A 20,856-nucleotide genomic window follows, 5' to 3' on the forward strand; every position below is an offset into this window, starting at 1 on the left:
TTGCGTTGTGATGTTGTCTCAATACAGTGACACCAAACATCGATATTTATTAAAGAAAATAAAATACTCTGGGAATTACTCTGGGAATACAATGAATAAGGGAGCTCATCTTATAAGAGGCCAACTTTCTGCAAGCAGTTGCGCTCTGACTTGAAGTGACTGCAATCACTTTGGGAGAGATTGTTGCAGGTTTTAAATAAATGCTGCCTTATTCATAAATGCAGACTAAATGCTACCATGTTTTCATCAGTTTGGTGTTAGGCTTGGTCAGTGAGCACTGCTCGAGGGGACTCGACTCACCGGGTTGGTTAGTCAGTTGCCGTTAATAGACTTACATTAGTTTATGTTTGCTAACTAAAAGCAGAACTCACTGGAATATAAAGACACTAGAACTAGAAATCAGTCTAAGGGGGTTCACTTTTATGCTGCCTCTGACTTCAACAATACGTTTAAAGTTAACCTGAGAATATACAGTCTACTTTAACTCTATCTTTTAAGCAGTAAGTGGTTCTGCTTTGGGAAAATCTCCCACTTACAGTGGCTTGCAAAATTATTCGGCCCCCTTGAACTTTTCCACATTTTGTCACATTACAGCCACAAACATGAATCAATTTTATTGGAATTCCACGTGAAAGACCAACACAAAATGGTGTACACGTGAGAAGTGGAACAGAAATCATACATGATTCCAAACATTTTTTACAAATAAATAACTGCAAAGTGGGGGGTGTGTAATTATTCAGCCCCCTGAGTCAATACTTTGTAGAACCACCTTTTGCTGCAATTACAGCTGCCAGTCTCTTAGGGTCTGTCTCTACCAGCTTTGCACATCTAGAGACTGAAATCCTTGCCCATTCTTCTTTGCAAAACAGCTCCAGCTCAGTCAGAACCACTTCATAAAGTGGTTGTTCAGGTTTAAGCAGTGGGAGGCGAAAAACTAATATATCCATAAGTGATGGCTTAACATTCTGCATTTAAGTATAAGTTTGTCTAAGTCCGCCATTGTAGAAATTCATTGCACCGAAACAAAAACGTGCACAGTGTGACGTCAAAATAGGCGCACACCTTTGACGCTGCGTTTTCTCAGTTTTCCTCGTCCACACGTAAATGCAAAAACTTGAGTTTTCGAAAATATCCACCCTGGCAGGCGTTTTTAAAAATCTCCGTTTTCAGCGAACGAAAACGAGGTTTACGTGTGGACGAAAGGTGTAAACGCATAGAAAAATCTGCGTTTTCAAAAATACCCTGGTACGTGTGGACGTAGCCTTATTCATTATTCAAGGCACAAACGGAAAGTCATGTACGCGTGCAACGTAAAGTTAGGTGAGTGTGCAACGTAAAGGTGAGTGTGCAACGTAAAGGTGAGTGTGCAACGTAAAGGTGAGTGTGCAACGTAAAGTCACGTGGACATGCCGCGTGAGCATTCGAACTGAGTCTAAAGTTTTCGTGTGCGAATTGAAGCGGGTGCTCTCCAATCATCAAAAGTAACAAAGTCATTGAACACATTTATACAGTTACCTTTACATTTACCAATCATATATCACAGATTTACAATATTTTTTAGTACTATGCAAAAAAACAACCGCAGAGCGACAGCCTGGGTCAATGGTGCCCGAGGCGATGGCAAGGCTAAAAAAGGAACCCTCGAAGCGTTAGGCTAGCTTTGTAACAGAATATAACGGAAAAGTATGGAAACAAAAATGTTTTCTTTGTTGATAGACTTTGTTCACAGTGCAATTTATTTGTTGCCGGACTGTAAGATGAAAAGTAGACACAATTTCAGGCTCCCACATTTTGTCAGAAACTGTACATTAACAAGTTTTTTACTGTTATTCAAATGCAACAGTGGAAATAACGAATAGAAGAAAATTCATTCATTCTTACCTTCTACTAATCATGGTGCAGACCAGTGCAGTGCATGAACTGATGCCTTCGCCGGTCAATTCCGCTGAGAGTAAATCTAATGTCCCGCTCTACTGTACAAGACTTGTGAATGGTTACCTGGAGGGATGTACCTCCATGCTACAGTTGTTACAAGTATCATTACTGCTAAAGGAGGCCAAGGAGTAACTAAGCATCTGACACAATGAGCAGGAAAGTGCAGGAGGCTATAAATGGCTATAAATTAGGTAGTGAGTACACAGAAAGTGTGCTTCGAATGAAGCACGTGAAGATTATACTATGAAAAAAGAATGGAACTAAAAGTTTTTAATTAAATTGCTATGCAGATAAGCTACTCAGAAACTGTGTTTGAGCAGGAACAGGAAGTGATACTCTACCGCAGAGCGAGCGAACACCAAGTGACAGCGCCACCAAGAGTCAGGAGTCAGTACAGAGCGTGTACCTCCCAGTTAATGAGGACCATTTTCTTGGCAATGCATAGGGCCGTGAAAATTGTTGCGTTGGGCTCTTGAATAAAACTCCCCGCTCAAGCGATAACGTGGAGCAACAACCATCTTTTATTTTAGCTTACTCTCGTGCTGATTACATGCCACCATTTCCTGACTAGAGGGTAAGTACTGCCGCCTAGTGGCGCATGATGTACATCAATATAGATTACACCACATCCCCCTTACTGAAGTTAGGCTGGTACATTCTTTTGCTCTTCAAACAAAACATAACTGCTTAATATTTTTTTCAATACAGACATACCCCAGCATTTCAGGAAACATAAACTCGGTATTTTCATAAACACTTTCTTTTCTCTTGTAACAGATGTCCAACCATTTTCCCTTTTAAACATGCTACTCTCAAAACCACAACTTAGCATTTGAAATACAACTTTTCCCTTTCCAAACAATTAGCTTCACAGATCAAGTCTTTTCGGTTTAATCACTTCCCTACCAGACCGGGTTCTAACCACCACCTGGTGTATGGGGTGCGCTTGGCTCAGAAACAGTCTCTGTAGGAGTGGACTGGATCTGTTTTGCTTCAGTTTGAGTCTCTGTTTGCGGGATCGGCACAAGATGACTGCGGTTCCTTCTGATTGTCCCTTGGGGTCCACTGACGATGTACGATCGTGGAGTTGGGTGGACTGATGTCACTGTGCCCTGTGCTTTTGCATCCGTGATCCAGACTGGTTGCCCTGGCAACAATTTATCCAGTTCTCTTGTTCTATGTCTTTTGTTAAAACATTCGGTTTGTCTCAGCCTTTTCTCTCTCTCCGAACGACAAATCTGCTGAAAATCAGGCAGACGGGCCTGTAAGGTTTCAGGAAGCATTGGCAAGGTAGTACGAAGCCTGCGCCCCATGAGAAGTTGAGCCGGGCTGTAGCCATTCGCCAGTGCTGTTGTTCTGTATGCCAGCAATGCCTTGTATGGCTCGTTAGCTTTTTTGAGGAGATTCTTGATGGTCTGGACGCCCCTCTCTGCCTCGCCGTTGCTCTGCGGGTACCTGGGACTATTGGTGACATGCTCAAAACAGTAGTCCTTTGCAAAGTCTCTCATTTCTTGACATGCAAATTGTGGGCCATTATCGGTAATCAATGCTTCAGGTATTCCATGGCGTGCAAATATTGACTTTAAATGCACAATCACATTGGCTGAACGAGTTGGGCTGAGTTGAGCAATCTCGACATATCTCGAGAAATAATCTACTACCAACAGATAGTTTTTGTCTTTTAGTGTGAACAAATCAGCTCCTAAATTCTGCCATGGCCTCTCAGGTAAACGTGTGGGCATAAGAGGTTCCCTCACATTAACTCTCTCCTGTATGCACAGCCTGCACTTAAGGACAAGTTCACTGATCTGATTACTTAAGCCTGGCCACCACACTGCTTGTCGAGCACGTTCTCTACACTTAACTACCCCTTGGTGACCCTCGTGTATTTTGTCCAAAACTGCATTTCGCATGTTTGCAGGTATGACCAACCTTGTGCCTCGCAGTAGTAGTCCATTGTGTACACTCAAAACTGCTCTTTCAGACCAGTAGTGTTTTACCACTCCCTGCAGCTGGTTCCTGTCCGGCCAGCCCTCTGCACAGAACTTCATGACTTGGGAACAGACGCTGTCAGACTGTAGCTGCTCACGGAAGAAAACCAAACATTTCATATATTTTTAACATAACTCTGGTTTTACGTGGCCAATCAACACAATTTAAAAACTGGTATAAAGTCCACACTTCTTCCGTCAATTGTTCCGTCTGTCCTGCTCACATCTCCAATGGTTGTACATGTTGTCATTAACGTGGCTTCACTACACATCAGCTACGCCGCTTTGCTGGCTAAAACTCTGGTGTCGGCACATAAGGACGCTGTCATAGCCTGTCAACGACGTTGATTAGTTGCGTATATACAAATGTGAATCGCATTATTGGCTGGACTATGGGATAAGGTGGCATCGTTCTAATCAGCCAGTCACTTACTGACTAATACTGCAAAACAAAATTGTTAAAGATTTAATTTTTATTTTTTTTGTGCGCAACACAGATTTTCTGTGCGCAGAGACCGTGCCAGCAGTGCGCAATTGCGCAGCTTAGAGGGAACATTGGCTGCGCAATTGTTGGAAACTGGAATTAGCTGGGCTATGCTATGATTTGTCACGGCCTACAAATGCGACCTCAGGAGAACACGGCTCATGAATTTGGACACCCCCCAAATGTAGCTTCTGAGTCACGTGACCGCACAGCAACGAATCACAGCAGAGCAGAAAATGGGGCGGAGCAAAGCATGTGCGCAAGAGAGGAGTCGAGCAGAGAGAGCTGCTTTTTCATAAAACGGGAGTAAAGTAGTGAACTTAGAGGAGAGAAACAAACTAAAGTATCGATCATAAACCACTGCCAACGTCCTGATCGATATCTGCATCGATCTGCCCACCCTTGTCTCCTGGATCGTAGCTGCGATCAGCGTGAACCACGTGGGTCTCTGCTCCCTGATCTGTTTCCTGTGTTTGGAAAGAGTTCCAGCTTCATCACGGAGTTTCTCTCGGTTTGTGGGCTCATCTAAAGGTAAGCACCGAGCTAACTTTACTGTGAGTTCAGTTCATGTTGAGTTTAGCTCCTGAATGAGGTCTTCTGCTGCTCTCCTCGGTGTCTGTTCACAGTTTATTGTGAACACGTTGAGAGAAGAGTGAGAGAGTGTTTGGAGAAAAACACCAACTAATCATTAGCTCAGCATGCTGGGAGAAGTTGAGCGTTTGCTGGCAGAAAGTTGGAGCAGAAAGTCTTTTCATTGTCCCTGCAGCTGTTTTTCTGTATGCACCAAACCTCTACAGCCTCATTTCCATTTACCGCGTTGACTACATCCACGATTAAAAGACCTTACGCCCCAACAGCGTTATGTACGGTTCAATGTGTGCTCGCTATTCATTGTGCCTTTAGGTGCAGCTGCCCGTACTCACAAAGAAAGTTTTGGTTTGATTCTTCTTTGCCGAGATCAACATATCTGAAACAACTTTTTTTGTGTTTTTGATGCAGTGTTTTTTATAATTCCGTCATAACGGTATGAGCGGTGAAACGTGTTTTACCAAACTTCAAGGGCGTAGATTTGGTTTTGGTGGGGACGGATGATTCAACCACCGAACCTTGCCCTGTTTCTTTTTTTTTCCTTTTCGTCTTTGCTTCTTGATAAAAAAAAAAAAAGGAGAAATATACTTGCCTACATATGCTATTCTACGTGCTTTTAAACCATTTGAAATTACAATTCATAGTTTTATATGTGAATTATATAATGTTAAGTTACTATTAAACAAATGACTGACTAAGTGTTTTATACTTTAGTTTACTTCAACCGTATTCCATATAAATCAGATATCATACAAAAATAAAAATAACTTAAAATACAGTCATGACAATAAAAGAATATGACTTTAAGGACTTAACATCATTACTTCAGTTATAGTACACCAACATCTCTTATACATTAGCACTAAGGAAACACTGAATGACCTGGTGGTTTTTGTCCATAAAACTACTCATCTAAGATTACCACAAAGTAACAGATCTCTTAGCAAAATTATGCAACATTTTAGGCACTATTGCCCCGATCAACTCAGTGAGCTGGGATGTTTTACTCTAAACATGAATTACTGTTACAGCAACAGACATGGAGTACTGGTGTCCCACACAACAACTCAATGTCCACTATGTGAAGGAGCCAAACACATGCCTGCTCCTCTCATTAACTGAGATAAACTGCTGGCATATTTGTTTTACATCTATACTGTCCAGTCTCTCCTGGTGGACATGGTAACACGTTATTCATGGTTACATACAATTTTAGACTGATGTGGGCCAAAGCCTAAAACGATGTGCCGGGAGTTTGCTTTTCTTCCGAGTTCAGATATTTGAAGTTTGCACAGCTACATTCTCGCCTGAAAAATCTTTAAAAGTTTATTTTGCAACCCAGAAAGAGTAATAAGAGGTTTTGTTTTTCTTTACTCGAAGAGATCAAATTATTGGTGGGGACAATTCAATAATCGCTGGATATTGGTGGGGACATGTCCCTTCCGTCCATGCCAAATCTACGCCCTTGCCAAACTTAAAGAAGTCCAGCCGCTTTCTTTCTAAGCTCCTTAGACTACGATGACCTGTATGACTGAGAACCTTCAGATAAATTGTTGAACAACATGACACTAACATTACATTTTTCCATTTGTATTGCTGCGAGCCTTGTATGCCGATAAGATAAATAGATAAGACGAGGCCAAAAAAACTGTGATGCGCCCACATTTTGGGAGAGCTGCACGTGTTTTACTGAATCAGGAAACAGACACACACAGTGCAGTGCGGACTTAAATCCACATGTGGCAGCACTGAAAGTAAGAGAAACCTTTAACCTTTGAACCTGTCCCTTATAGAGAAGGAAAACAATCACAAAAGTACTCAGTGACTGTGCTGAACAATACTGGTTGGGATTGTAAAAAAGTAAAATAAATAAAGACATAAAAATGTAAGCATTTTAAAATGCCTGCCTCTACAAAAAGGAATGGGATGGTATTGTGATTTTGGGAGAAAATGTCACATTGTTAAAGCTTGAAAACTTGAAAATGATCACAAATTTACCTGAGAACATGTTTAATGTTTGCAGGTAACAAGGTGATTTTAATTATGTATTTTTGAATATCTGCTGATGCAGCCATGAATGTGGAAATTATGTGATTTCTGAATGTAATAATTTCCCATTTCTGAAGACTGCTTCAACAAAAATGCAGGTTTAATAGTTAATGATGGTTGATAACAGCTTGGTTATTGTACTGTATAATTAACTTATAAATTCGTAAGTATGTAATATATCAGTGTGTATTTTCTGTTTCCCTTTTAGTTGTTGTAAAACTTGAACACTGTCACAGATGGTCTTGGTGATGTGTTAAATAAAGGAATTTTGTGTTATAATCGAGTACCACCTAATGTGTGTGGGATCGTTATAGGAATGCGGTCAATTGGGGTCCTTAGGAACTAGTAAAGCACTATACAAATACAGGCCATTTACCATTTTACCATTTTTATTAAATTTTAATTACATTTGCAGATTGTTTCGGTGGAGTTTAATAAACTCAGCCGTCTGCTCCTTGCTATCTAAAATATAACAGGACACGGGAGTATATTCTCGAGCATCTCACACTTCTGATAATCAGCTGTCTGCTTGACGTTTATTCAGCTGTGTAAAAACTATAACTTTAATCTCAGCCAAACCGATTTACTCAGGAACAAATAAAATACTAAAAAAAGCCAAACAATAACATTTCCAAGTTATCTAAGTGACTTATATATCTTGTTTAACCTGAGTAGCGAAAGACAAAAATATGTTAAACGTTTATTTTGTGACCCAGAAAGAATGATAAGAGTAATATTAAAACTAACTGGCTTCCGCCATTGTTGGAAACTGAGCTTTTTTTTTTGTTTTTTATTTTTTATTTTGAAAGTTGACGTAATCGTAGCAACCCTAGTACACACACAATACGGTAATATTCTGTTGAAGCACAGCACGTATCACTCTGCAAGGAGTATCACTCCTGCCTACGATAGCCCTAATGCTCTGACAATCCATCAAGCGGTGCGGCTTCGTAGCTTAGCAAAGTCGTACTGAAACATTTGACAGATTTTCGAGCGCCGTGTACATAAAATCGTTTCGAGGTCAGTAAACACAACCAGAGTTCATACATAAGGCACACGGGATTATAAGGGGCACTGTCGACTTTCAGAAAAATCAAAGGATTGATTTTAAGTGTGCCGTATTTTCTAAAAAACACGGTAATAACGACGGCCCGCTAGCATGCTCCAACAAAAATAGCGCTTTTTTTGTGTATCTGACGGACGAAAGCTAAACCAGTTCCACACCACTGAAGTTGCAGCATTTTTACAAACCAATTCTGGTTCATCCGTTTCATTTAACGATCCACTTTCGCTCTTCTCATTCTGCGTCGCCGCCAAGTACGTATGTAAACAAAGACACTGCGCATGCACATTTTACCCATATGGTTTGTAAAGAGCTGTCTTGATGTAGTTGTTTCCTGACAGTCTCCACTGCCTCGGTTGGAGGTATACAAGTGAAAAGTGAGACCACATCAAAGGACACTCCGGTTTCATCCGGCTCAAGTGTAAGTTTGTGGACCTTGTTGGTGAAGTCAGCAGAGTTTTTGATGTGATGGTGTGTGTTCCCCACAAGGGGAGCTAGGATGGTGATGAGGTGCTTGGAAATGTTGTAGGTGGCTGAGTTTATGCTGCTACCAATGAGTCTGAGTGGGACTCCTTCTTTGTGGATCTATGGAAGTCCATATATACAGGGTGTAGCATCCCCTGGGTAAAGGTGGTGGTATGCAGGGAGCTCAGTGGCTTTTTCCCTTTCAAGTTCTTGTAGGTAGCTGATGACTTTCTTTTTGTAGTTTCTCCTGGGATTTCACCTTGAAGTTTCATAGTAGAGATGTGCAAAGCAGCCGGTTTCTGTATTTGTATTTATTGAGGGGGGAAAAGTATTTGTATTTGTATTTGAGTAAAATTCAAGCTGGGCATAAAAATCTTTTTTTTGCGTTACGCTTGTAATTAATGTTATAGTGTAAGTATTCTTTAATTATATCCATTATAGCAACTATGGATAGGCAGTATTAGTTGATTTCTTTTCCATAAATCCAGCAATGAACATGTAACGTCACTGAAAAGAAAATAACATAACAGCCATTGCCTCAACCATGGTTAAACCAACAACTAAGGTTAACCTTAGCATAGCTAAGGTAACTGGCCTATAACCTACATAACCTAAGTAACCTAAATGTACCATATAGCTCGCACAAGTGCATACAATTCGACACAATCATTGTTTTAACCTTTTTACCGAACTTTATCGTTACTCTGTCAACAGCCTGTTGTCTAAATTACCAAGCTAACAGAGCTACGTAAACAGAGTGAACATAAGAGCACCCGAATGCAGACGTCAATAATGCAGCGTAATGAAATAATCTCCCGATCTTCGCGAAACCTATAAACTGCCTCCAGAACACAGTTAAGGTCCAAAAAAATCTATTGAACAAAAATAGTGATGCAGTTCAGTGTTTTTTCGCTCAGCCGAGCCGTCTCTGTTGCTGTGTGGAGCAGCCTGTGTCAGTCACCTCTTTCACACGTCACTCACTCATCCAGTACTGTTCTGCAGTCTCTCAAGGAAACTCAGCTGTTTCATATAAAGTTTTCTCTTGTTCCCAAATATGAATATTTTTTAAGTATTTCTTCGAAATAAATATTCGTAAAAAAATAATTTATTTATTTTTGTTTTTGTTTTTTTGTGTGCCTTTCCGAATACTGTATTCCAGTTCGGCTCCACCCCTCCTTCATAGGTATTGTTACTGATGAGTGTAGTAATGTTTATTTGCTCTGCTTCTTCTTGCCAGTGATAAAATACATATCTATACTTATTGTGTCCCAGCTGAGTAACAGGAGGAGAAGAGTCTGGTGGAGCAGCAGAGGAACAATTTCAGCCATTTGGACTCAGCTCAGCCACTACAGAGGAAACAATGACTTCAACACAGGAGGTGAGAAAAATATCTCAGTTACACTGTTATTGAAACTGTGTGCACAGCTGGTTGTTAACAGCAGCTTTATCTTTTCCATCCTGGGCTCCTCAATACATACAGAAGCTACATTCACAAACAAAAACCACAGAAGTTACAAGAAAATACAAAGATCATATTTTATCAGCATACATTGAAACAACAACAACATCATCAGTTGAACTCACAATATTTTTATGACATAAAAGATTTTCTCCTTTGACAAGTCTTATTGTAGCACATCATTGTAGTGTGAAACTATCACCAGAAGGTGGTGGTAACACACCTAAAACGTGTTTCTTGACCTCTTTGATTCCACTAATGGAGACAGTTTCAGTTTGTTCCACGACTGCATTTCACTCACTGCCTCTGTTTGTATCTCTGTCACTGCAGGACCAACATGGAGCGAGAAGTCAGCGCTCTCAGGAGGCCGACAAACCTCACAGAAGAAAGGGAGAGAAAAAATACAGCTGTGAGGAGTGTGGGAAGGATTTTACCCGAGCTCAACACCTGAAAACACACCAACTCATCCACAGTGGAGTTAAACCTTACAGCTGTGACTTGTGTGGAAAATCTTTTACCCGGCCTCAACACCTGAAAACACACCAACTCATCCACAGTGGAATTAAAGCGTACAGCTGTGACTTGTGTGGAAAATCTTTTTCCCGGGCTCCATACCTGAAAGCACACCAACTTATCCACAGTGCAGTTAAACCCTACAACTGTGATTTGTGTGGAAAATCTTTGACCCGGCCTCAACACCTGAAAACACACCAACTCCTCCACAGTGGAATTAAAGCGTACAGCTGTGACTTGTGTGGAAAATCTTTTTCCCGGGCTCAATACCTGAAAGCACACCAACTTATCCACAGTGCAGTTAAACCCTACAACTGTGAGTTGTGTGGAAAATCTTTTACCCAGCCTGGAAGCTTAAAAACACACCAACTCATCCACAGTGGAATTAAACCGTACAGCTGTGACTTGTGTGGAAAATCTTTTACCTGGGCTAAAACCTTAAAAACACACCAACTCATCCACAGTGGAATTAAAGCGTACAGCTGTGACTTGTGTGGAAAATCTTTTATCCAGGCTGAACACCTGAAAACACACCAACTCATCCACAGTGGAGTTAAAGCACACTACTGTGAGTTGTGTGGAAAATCTTTTACCCAGCCTGGAGGCTTAAAAAGACACCAACTCGTCCACAGTGCAGTTAAAGCGTACAGCTGTGATCAGTGTGGTAAAGCTTTTGCTCACAGTACGTACTTACAGCGTCATCAAGTTACCCACTCTGGAAGTAAAGCGTACCCCTGTGATTTTTGTGGAAAAACATTCCGCCGTATAGAGTCACGAAATATACACTTACGCAGTCACACTGGACATAATGTTTATTTCTGTGATCAGTGTGGAAAACTCTTTACAAGAGATGTACAGTTACAACAACACATGTTTACCCACAATGAGGAGAGACCTTATAAATGTGACCTGTGTGATAAGACTTTCAAATCTCCAAATTCCCTGAGAAAACACCAACAGATCCACACCAGAAAGTAACTCTACAAGTGCAGTTACTGTGAGGTATGTATTTATATTATTATCTTCTTATTTTAGACTGAGTGTTTGGAACAAGTCAGATCAGTAAACTTTTGGAGTTATATTGGATGAATTGATTGAAAAAATGCGTTATTTTCGTCCAGTAAGCTGAGTGTTATTAGTAGAAGCAAGTATCACAGTTGTTATAGGTTAATAGGACTTAGGCTCACCTTTTCTCTAATCAAAATAAAAAAGTAAACAGAAAACAAAGAAACAAAAACATAAGAAGAAGAACTTTATTTATGAAGCGCTTTCAGACAAAGTTCTGTACAGCTATTTAAAAATAAAGAAATAAATAAAAGTGATGCATAGCAATAAAAGCTAAAAACAATAATTAAGATGTGTAGGATAGGGTGAACTAGTGGGTCTTCAACTTAGCTTTAAAAACCTCCACAGAGGCTCCACTAATATCTTGAGGGAGGTTCTTCCACAAAAACGGGGCACGAAAAGAAAAAGCACGCTCCCCCAATAGTTTTTTTTTTCTGGCTCTAGGAACTTTTGAATGACCAGAATCCTGGGATCGGAGAGCATGGGATGGAACATAAGGGTTCAAAAGATCAGAGAGGTATGAAGGTGCCAAACCATTTAAAGCCTTGTAGGTGAGCAGCAGGACCTTAAAATCTGTCGAACCTCACAAGGTAGCCAATGAAGTGATTTCAATGCAGGGGTATTGTGCTCAAATGTTCCAGTTTTAGTTCAAATGTGAGCAGCTGCATTTTGCACCATCTGTAAATCTCTAAAACCTTTCTTTGGTAGCCCAGAAAGGAGAGCGTTACAATAATCGATACGTGAAGACACAAATGCATGGAGAAGAACCTCTGCAGTGTAGTTTGATAAAACTTGTCTGATTTTAGCTATGTTCCTCAAATGACAAAAGGCGGTCTTTGTTGTCTCTTTTACATGAGACTCGAAGGAGAGCGCCATGTCGAACCACACGCCCAAGTTTTTAACCTTGTCCCTGCAATTTATGACAGTCATCAATTTTCAAGATTCAATTAAATTTTATTTATAACGCCAAATCACAACAACAGTCGCCTCAAGGTGTTTTATATTGTACAGTAGATTCTACAATAATAGATACAGAGAAAATCCCAACAATCATATGACCCCCTATGAGCAAGCACTTTGACAACAGTGGGAAGGAAAAACTGGTACTGTAGAAAACTTATACAGTACCAGTGCTTGTTGCTGTTCCTCTACATCAAATACATTAAATTGGGAGATGCTCTTTGTTTCAGGCGATGTTCAGGATAAAAATGTTGAAGGAATTCCCTGATTTACTGTGTTTGTGTCTTTGTTTAGAAGCAGAGCGACACAGATGGATCCAGTTCTCAACCCTGTTGTCACTGTGGTGGTGGGAAAGAGTTTCACTGTGACCTTTGTGGAAAAACTTTCAATTACCAGAAAGCCTGAAAATACATCAGCGTAGACACACTGGAGACAAAATGAACTACTGCAAAGAATGTGAGAGAGGTTTCCCCACACTGAGTGAATGACAAAAAACACGAACTCTGTAACAGTGGGGTTAAAAAGCACGTCTGTGACCAATGTGGGTCATCCTTCATCACCATTAGCCAGCTTAAGAGGCATGAACGAATCCACACAGGAGAGAAACCATACAACTGTAGACACTGTGACAGAAGCTTCTCACATTCAGCTCATCGTAACACCAAGAGCTACATCTGTGTCCAGTGTGACAAAATCCTCAGGAATCTCTGTTCATATTCCAAACACAAACGATCTCACGCTGCAAATAAACTGTTTCACTGTTACCAGTGTGCAAAAAACATGTACTTACATAAACATCTCTTTTTGGCAAATACTGGACATCTCTTTTTGGCAGACCATAACTTTGGCACAACACCAGCGCCCTGGACTTGTGATGTCATGTTAAATTAATGCATCACGTTGGTACCTGGTAATGTTTATGTGAGCTTCCCTGTCAGAAACACCCCAGGATGATGCTTGCTAAGCGAATAGCCTTTCAGTCTTGTTAGCCAATGAGTGAAATGCGACAGCAAACTATAAAACAAGAGAAGCGACACCGTCTCCTAGTTTGTTTGTCCACCCCCACCCCCCAAATTTGTGTGTTGGACCTGTTAAGGTTCAAATATTGAGGAAGGAGAGTACAAACAACCATGGTCCAACAAGAGCTTGGTCAAACAATTGATTTTAATGAAATACACGCGTGGGGGGACCAGCTCCGTTCGCAGACAGGGCTGATCTCTGACCAATCAAAGCATAAACAGATTTTTTTATACCATCAGGGTTTGAATTTAATGACGCCCCCTCATGCGTCATCAGATACAATATATGCATACGTCAATTCAAAACCACAATGACTTTTAACACAGTTTGAAAAGGAACATTGTCTCTATCTTCATGGCAGATGTTTCCTGTCAACCTTTTCACCAGAACAGAGGCTCATCCTTACATGTAATCCTCAGAATAACCTGCACTTAGACTCTGCTTTCGGTTTCAGTTCTGCAAAAGGCACACTCTGCAAACCTGCAATTTCCTGTCAGCCTGTGGCTTTCTGAAAGACACACACCGTTTAAACATCTGAATGCAATATCAATACTGTAGATTATATTATTAATCTGGACAATAGCAGCAAAATAATTTCCCTGATCTCCACAGACCACATAAGTATCTAACTATATATGTAATCAGTTAAACTGTGTAATTGACATAAAGACTTCATGATATACAACAATTCTGTTTTGTTCAGTTTTACTGTAATTAAGCACAGTTGTATATATGATCGTGTAAAGAGCCTCATGCACGTCTCACATGGCTGCAGTCGTGACAGAGCTTTAGCATGGTTATCAGCAGCTAGGAACATCATCCTAAAGATGAGACCAGCTCCAGGGCGACATGCAATTGTGAATTCATGAACTGAATCATCTGTAAACGTTGGGAACTTGTTGTTTTGGACTGGAAAATAAAATATTTTTGATTTAATTTGAATCTTTATTTAAACGTACGCCAGAGACCATTTTTAATTTCCTGTTTGCAAACTTTTTTTTGTTTAAATACTACTGGAACTTTAATCTGTATTACTTAATATTCTTATTTATTTCATATTTATTCGGACAATCCTAATGAGTAATGTTAAAAATACATTTGATTTTTTTTCAAATTCAATTCCTAGATCATTATTTTAATCTGCTGTGGGACGAGACAACAGGTTGATATTGGGTGTTGTTTTTGATTAAGCTTTTACTTTGGAGCGAAATTTAAATAAGAAAGTAAGAACCCGCTTTGTTCATTTAAGGAACATCTCAAAACCTAGATTAATGGTGTCAACGAGTGAACTTGAGATGATATCCATGCTTTTGTCTACAAGACTCAACTATTGCAATAGTCTGTTTAGTTGTCTCAACAGGAAAGGGCTGGCTCATCTTCAGGTTGTGCAAAACTCTGCAATGAGACAACTGGAGCCCATATAACTCCCGTTTTAAAGTCACTACACTGGCTTCATTTTAAAATTCTAGTTTTAACCTTTAGAGCCCTTTCCTTTATTGCTGATTTGATTCGTATACACAACTCTTCTCATAACCTGAGGTCATGGAATCAAAACCTTTTAGTGGTCCCCCACACTTGTTTCAGAACTCGAAGGGACCAATCTTTCCAATCTGTTGCACAGAGACTGTGGAATGCACTTCCTCTATTTCTACAGTGTCTGAAGACCTTCAAAAAGCAGCTAAAGACATTTTTATTTCAAAAAGCTTTTAATTAGACCAGGCTTTTTAATGATGTATTTATGACTGTATTGTGTTTTTGTTTCCTCTGTTGTGAAGCACTTTGTCACATCTGTCTGTGAAAAATGCTATATAACTTTTACTTTTACAAGGTAAGCCTTGAACATGAGGTTTGCCCATAGGAAACGGAGATGGGAGTTACTGAAATAACCACTGAGAAGTCGAAAACCAATTTTCCTTCTCAAGCCATTTCCAGGCCTGAAGATCCTCTTCTTTTCAGTCTGGGGATCTGACCAGGGTGTACCCTGTCTCTTGCCCTCTTACAGCTTTAATAGACTCCAAAATTGCAACATGTATTTATGGTCATGAGCAGTGATGGGAATAATGGCATTAAAATAAACAGTCGTACTAACACCAGTACTTGTTTTCAGTGACTAGTAACTTAACTAATTGCTTTTTCTGCCATTACAACACCGTTACTAGCAAGAAAAAGCGGTGAAGGTGTGTTCCGGTTTGTCAACACACAGATGGTTGAAGCTGTCTTCTTCTTACCGTGAGCTAAGGGAGCAAACAATCACACGAATGCTGCCACAGTTTTCTACCGAGTCCTCAGAGAGCTGTGTGGACCTCAACTCTGGATCATCCTGAGACAACAAATCTGAACCCAAACTCCAGTTATCTATGTATGTGCATGTATCCAGTTCAGAGCTGTGGGGTGCTGGAGTCTGCAGCTGTCACAGGTATAGGCTATGAAAGTGAATGAAGAAGATGTTGTCCTAGATACCAGCTCATTTTGGTGGAAATTGAATAATTTTGCGAGAAGGCTTAAGCAGGTCAACAGCAAGGGGAGGAAGATGGTTTTTCAGGATTCAAAGCAATGCAGGAGAAACTGGAGGAGAGGAGACACTCACATGAAGACACACCGGATTAAAGAAAGAAGCACAAAAGCTCAGATATCTGAAACCGATTCAAAACCCCAGAGAGCTCAAACTTTAACCACCACCTGTTGGTGGCGATAATGCACCTAGTGGTTGTTGAAGACAGAGTCTGTGCAGTAGTTGTCACTGTCACTACCCGATCCGTACCGGAAACCCGATCGGTACCCCGCATGCGCGAAAGGTGTCTACGTCCAGTTGAACCGTTTTACGATAGTTACGGGTCAGAGTATCTGTTAAGATGTTAAGAATAATAAGTATCTCTTAAAATGTTTCCAATAATGAAACATTTCAATATAATGTAGACAAAACGAAAAATGTATAGATAGTTACGGATCAGGGCTCCCCGATCCTTACTGTCGGACCGTACAAATCGGGTCTACCCGATCTGTACCGCGCATGTGCAGGGGTTTTCTTCTTCTTCTGTTGGTTTAATGGCAGTTTACTCCCCAGTGTACGAGGATACTGCCACCTGCTGACTGAGCGAATTAACCCTATTGTAAACTGAATTAGCGTGATTACAAACGTGTGTTAAATTTGATTTAGTGATAGTCGAGTGTTTTTATGCTTGTCTGTGTGGAGAGGATTGATTGGAATAGTGATGATGGTGTCCGGTATCACTGTCAATTGTCAGTAAACACTTCATCTGGCTGATGAATCTTCACGTGACATATTATAAAGTCTGTATTATTAACTCTGTAATTAGGCGCCATTCTTCTTATTTTACGGCGCTGTTGTTCAATCGGGGGACGCTCTCTGGTGAGGAGAAAAGCGTGAATTTGTTTGTATACGGATTATCCATTGTTTAAATGTCCCGGTAGTCGAAAAGGAGGCAGAGCTGTTGAGAAATGCTAGGAGCTAACTGGGCGCTAACCGTGTCATTCAAATATATTGAATGTCGCAATGTTGGCAAAGAGAGGAAGTGACGTAAGATTTGCGCATGCGGGGTACCGATCGGGTTTCCGGTACGGATCGGGTAGTGACTGGATTTGCTCCTTCCCCGAGAAGGGTCTGGCTGCAGCCACTGGGGAGCGCCATATTGGGACCTCCACAGTAACCGGAAACACGTGACCTCCACAGTAGGCAGAAATACGTTCTTGTCTCGTTCCTGCATGGATCCTTAACCTTGCAAGTGGATCGTAAAGGTTGGTACAGAGTCTTCCATGTATAAATTCACCGTTAATAATTATATAATTCTAGGAATCATCTAGTTTGCTTACACTGATTATGTTGGCACTTTGTTAGCGTTACAACAACGGTCATACCCCCGAGGTTGTAGTGGCAATTCCTTTTGTTTGACCAACCAAACATCCCACAATTAAAAGTCCACAAGCCAATGCTGCACTGAGATAATATTTCGTACGCAGGCAAAAGAAGTCCATTGTCCAAACTTGAAAGTTGCGTTTTTATGGTTTATTTATCCAGTTTGGCAAGCAATAACAAGATCCATTTTTTTGTTACTTCCTGCTGCTTCTCCTGCTCTGGTAAAAAACCATAGGCCCACCCCAGTGCATGCTGGTCCTATACCCGTCTCTTTATTTATAGAAGCAAAATGGCCCTACAGCTCTTACTGACTAATTTAACAAGGTAACATCAAACAGACAAAACATTGAAACAAAACATTAACTGACAAATAAACTTGTAAATAAACCCCAAAATATAAGTAAACTAACAACAAACTTTAACTAATTTCAAAATAATAATAAAAATAAAGAACAAATAGCTCCAACACTATCTAAACTTTAGTAAGGAATGTACACTTTTGACACCTCTGGTTAGCATTTAGTCGTCAGTTTCAAACGTATTTGATTTTTGCATGTTATGAACAAATTCACTTCACTGCTTTCCACTATCTGTAACATCAATGCACATTGTTCCATTTACTGCATATTGCACTTTATTCATGTCTCTCATTCCACCTGCATCAACATTGTAAAGGTCGTCACAAAGGGGTTTACATATTTATAAATACTAATATTCTCTATTCCATTCTGTTCTGCTTTTTTATTGCCCAGATTTTAGTTAGCTTTTGTTAAATTGTCTGTTATATGTCAATAGATACGTATGTCACAAATAAAAGTGTCTTGAAAATTATGTTTTTATAAAGAATTTTCTCCCAAATCTCTTACATGCTAACTGTAACGTGTTATTTCTGCTAAAACCTGAACTTAAATGTGTATATGGTGTTTATCTGTTTTTCTCTCTGTTTTAGATGCACATATCAATGTGGATTTCTGCCTCCAAGCCAGAATTGCAGGAATGCACCACGTGTTGGCTGTTTCACTGCCCTCTGTGCCCCACTTTCAGCCCTACTGTCAGGGCAAAGATCGAGGAGCATATAAATGGACACATTAAAAATGCTTTGCCTTTCAAAGGTATGTTGGTATTAAATATACCTCATAGTTAAAGTTATAAATATGCACTTCTTTTCAGCACCTCTGCAGTCTCTTTGTTGACTTAAAAGTTGCTTTTCACATTGTACAGTTCAGTGCATTCATCAGCAAGACAAAAAGTGTGTTTTCATTAAAAAAAAATTTTCCTGTTCACCACATTTCTTGACAGCTCTTGTGATCCACACCATTTTGCTTTCATTACTGAGGATGGCTTGGATGTTTTTGTTAATATGTACAATCTGATTGTTAGATAAACTGATTGCATTCTATACAACTACATTTAAATTACATGTTGTTGTTTTTTTCTGTCTTACAGACAAAATGATATGCCGGTGCACTTTCACTGTCCTTTCTGTAACATGACAGTCATACAGCGTGGGGATATGGCAAGTCAGTTATTGTCATGTCAGCATTCAGGACTGCTCCCCACTGAACTCTCCGTGGAGCCCCATCTCCCTCTCGATGTCTTGTCTCCAGCATCAAAACCATTTTCTGAATCTTAAGTAGAACATTCATGTGCTCCTCCCTCTGTGCTGAATGAAACTGCGGCTTGTGGAAAGTCCATGAAAATGAAACGCCCTCACTGTGGTCTTAGTCTTTTTTAAAAAAACCTTCAAGGCTCACATGATGAGGAGGCATTCAAACAGATCAATAGATGTTTGCCTGGCCTGTCATCTGCAGTGTTTTTGTGTAGAGGGACTTCTTCCTCTTTGTTTTTCAGTTTGCAGAGGACATGGAGCTCTTTTTAAAAGCATGTGTTGACGAGCAGAGACTACAGGTCAATGTGATGTTTGACATTTCATGGTCAGATGAAGTCACTGGCTGTTTGTGTTTTTATGTGTTGTTGGGGTTTTTTTTCAGTGTACAGAATTCCAATTAAGCTTATTATAAAATGTTGTTCACTTGTTTCCATGTCCATACTTAAAGTAAAAAATTTAACTGTAACATTTTCACACTTTTCTCTTTTGTTTAAACACTCCTAAAGTTCAACCCATCATAGAAACATAATTCCATGATAAAATGAAACCGTGCAAAACGTTTCGTCAGCAGATTTATATAAATTCGACAAGCTAAAAGCATTCTGTACTGTACAGCAGCGGTCCCCAACCTTTTTTGCACCACGGACCAGTTTAATGTCAGACAATATTTTTACGGACCGGCCTTTAAGGTGTTGCAGATAAATACAACAGAATAAAATGATACAGACAAAGACAAAAACTGTGGTATTTTGTAAATATAATAATAAATGCAAATTCGGCTGTGTAATTGTGTAACTTTTTTAGCAGCGTCCTCCTGAAATGCGCCAACAACATTGAGAGTAACATCCTCCCCTCTGCTTCTTGATGCTCTCTGGTCGCTATGGTAATGCGTAAATAGTTCTTTCAATATAAGACACATGACCACAACAGGGGAAAAGCCCCAGGGAAACCGACTCAAAGGAAAAAAAATCAGTGAAAGATGAACCGCGTGAGGGACCACTGTTTTCCAGTAGCACTGCTGATATATGAAATGGTGAGTTTTTAGGTTGTCTTCAAACAAGTGTATTGTACTAGAAAAAGGTGTTTGAATGATTAAAAATGTAAGTAATGTAAGTAATGACTAGTTTATATTTATGAAAAAACCTTTATGCAGAAAAAATAGCAAAGAAACAAAAACAACACATGGACACTTTTGGCCACGAACAAGCTGAAGGAATGGTGATTTTTTTTTTTTTAACAAACCCAGAGTGTTAAAAAAAACACTTAGAACCAAATGTATTTATTAGCAGCATGAGTCACGTGTTTCCGGTTACTGTGGAGGTCACGTGTTTCTGTTTAGTGTGGAGGTCGCTCCTCAGTGGCTGCAGGTGCTCTTGTGTGTGTGCTAGTGATGGGCAGATGAAGCTTCATGAAGCACTGAAGCTTTTCATCTAATTGGTTCACCCCAGCGCAAAGCTTCTTGAAGCTTCATTTGCTCTAGTAGGACATCTACTGGACGTAAAAATATTAGTTGGCCTGAATTTGAAGAGTGTGGCCTTTTGCACACAGCCTGTAAATGTCAACAACAAAAGGAGTGTGTAAAACATCTATATTGTAGTGATGCAGTATACTGTGTATATTTATACTGGCAGTATGGAAAATGATTATTTGGAAATGCTTAAAATGGAAATGATCATTTACTGTGAGGTGAGGTGTGGTTGGGGTGTGGACAGTAGTTGTGCTTTTGTAACGTTGAGGTATGGACAGCTACACACTGAGGCTTTGAGCCTCAGTCCTGC

At 40.1% G+C, this 20,856-nt stretch overlaps 1 protein-coding gene across 2 annotated transcripts; it reads left to right on the forward strand.

Moving 5' to 3' along the window:
* The first annotated feature begins 2,572 nt into the window (after window positions 1-2,572).
* On the forward strand, window positions 2,573-13,267 carry LOC146380825 (uncharacterized). Of its 2 annotated transcripts, none has more exons than XM_084939850.1 (4): window positions 2,573-4,944; window positions 9,851-9,956; window positions 10,368-11,552; window positions 12,060-12,581. In XM_084939850.1, the coding sequence occupies exons 2-3, from the start codon at window positions 9,939-9,941 to the stop codon at window positions 11,526-11,528; spliced, it is 1,179 nt and encodes a 392-aa protein (XP_084795976.1). In that variant the 5' UTR covers window positions 2,573-4,944; window positions 9,851-9,938; the 3' UTR covers window positions 11,529-11,552; window positions 12,060-12,581. The 2 variants fall into 2 exon arrangements, with proteins under 2 accessions (XP_084795976.1, XP_084795975.1); XM_084939849.1 differs by lacking the exon at window positions 12,060-12,581 and adding an exon at window positions 12,870-13,267 and having other exon boundaries at window positions 2,583-4,944.
* The last annotated feature ends 7,589 nt before the right edge of the window (window positions 13,268-20,856 follow it).

This window comes from Perissodus microlepis, chromosome 9 (genome assembly GCF_051167445.1).
Source record: "Perissodus microlepis isolate ML-2025 ecotype Zambia chromosome 9, ASM5116744v1, whole genome shotgun sequence".
NCBI classification, from domain to species: domain Eukaryota; kingdom Metazoa; phylum Chordata; class Actinopteri; order Cichliformes; family Cichlidae; genus Perissodus; species Perissodus microlepis.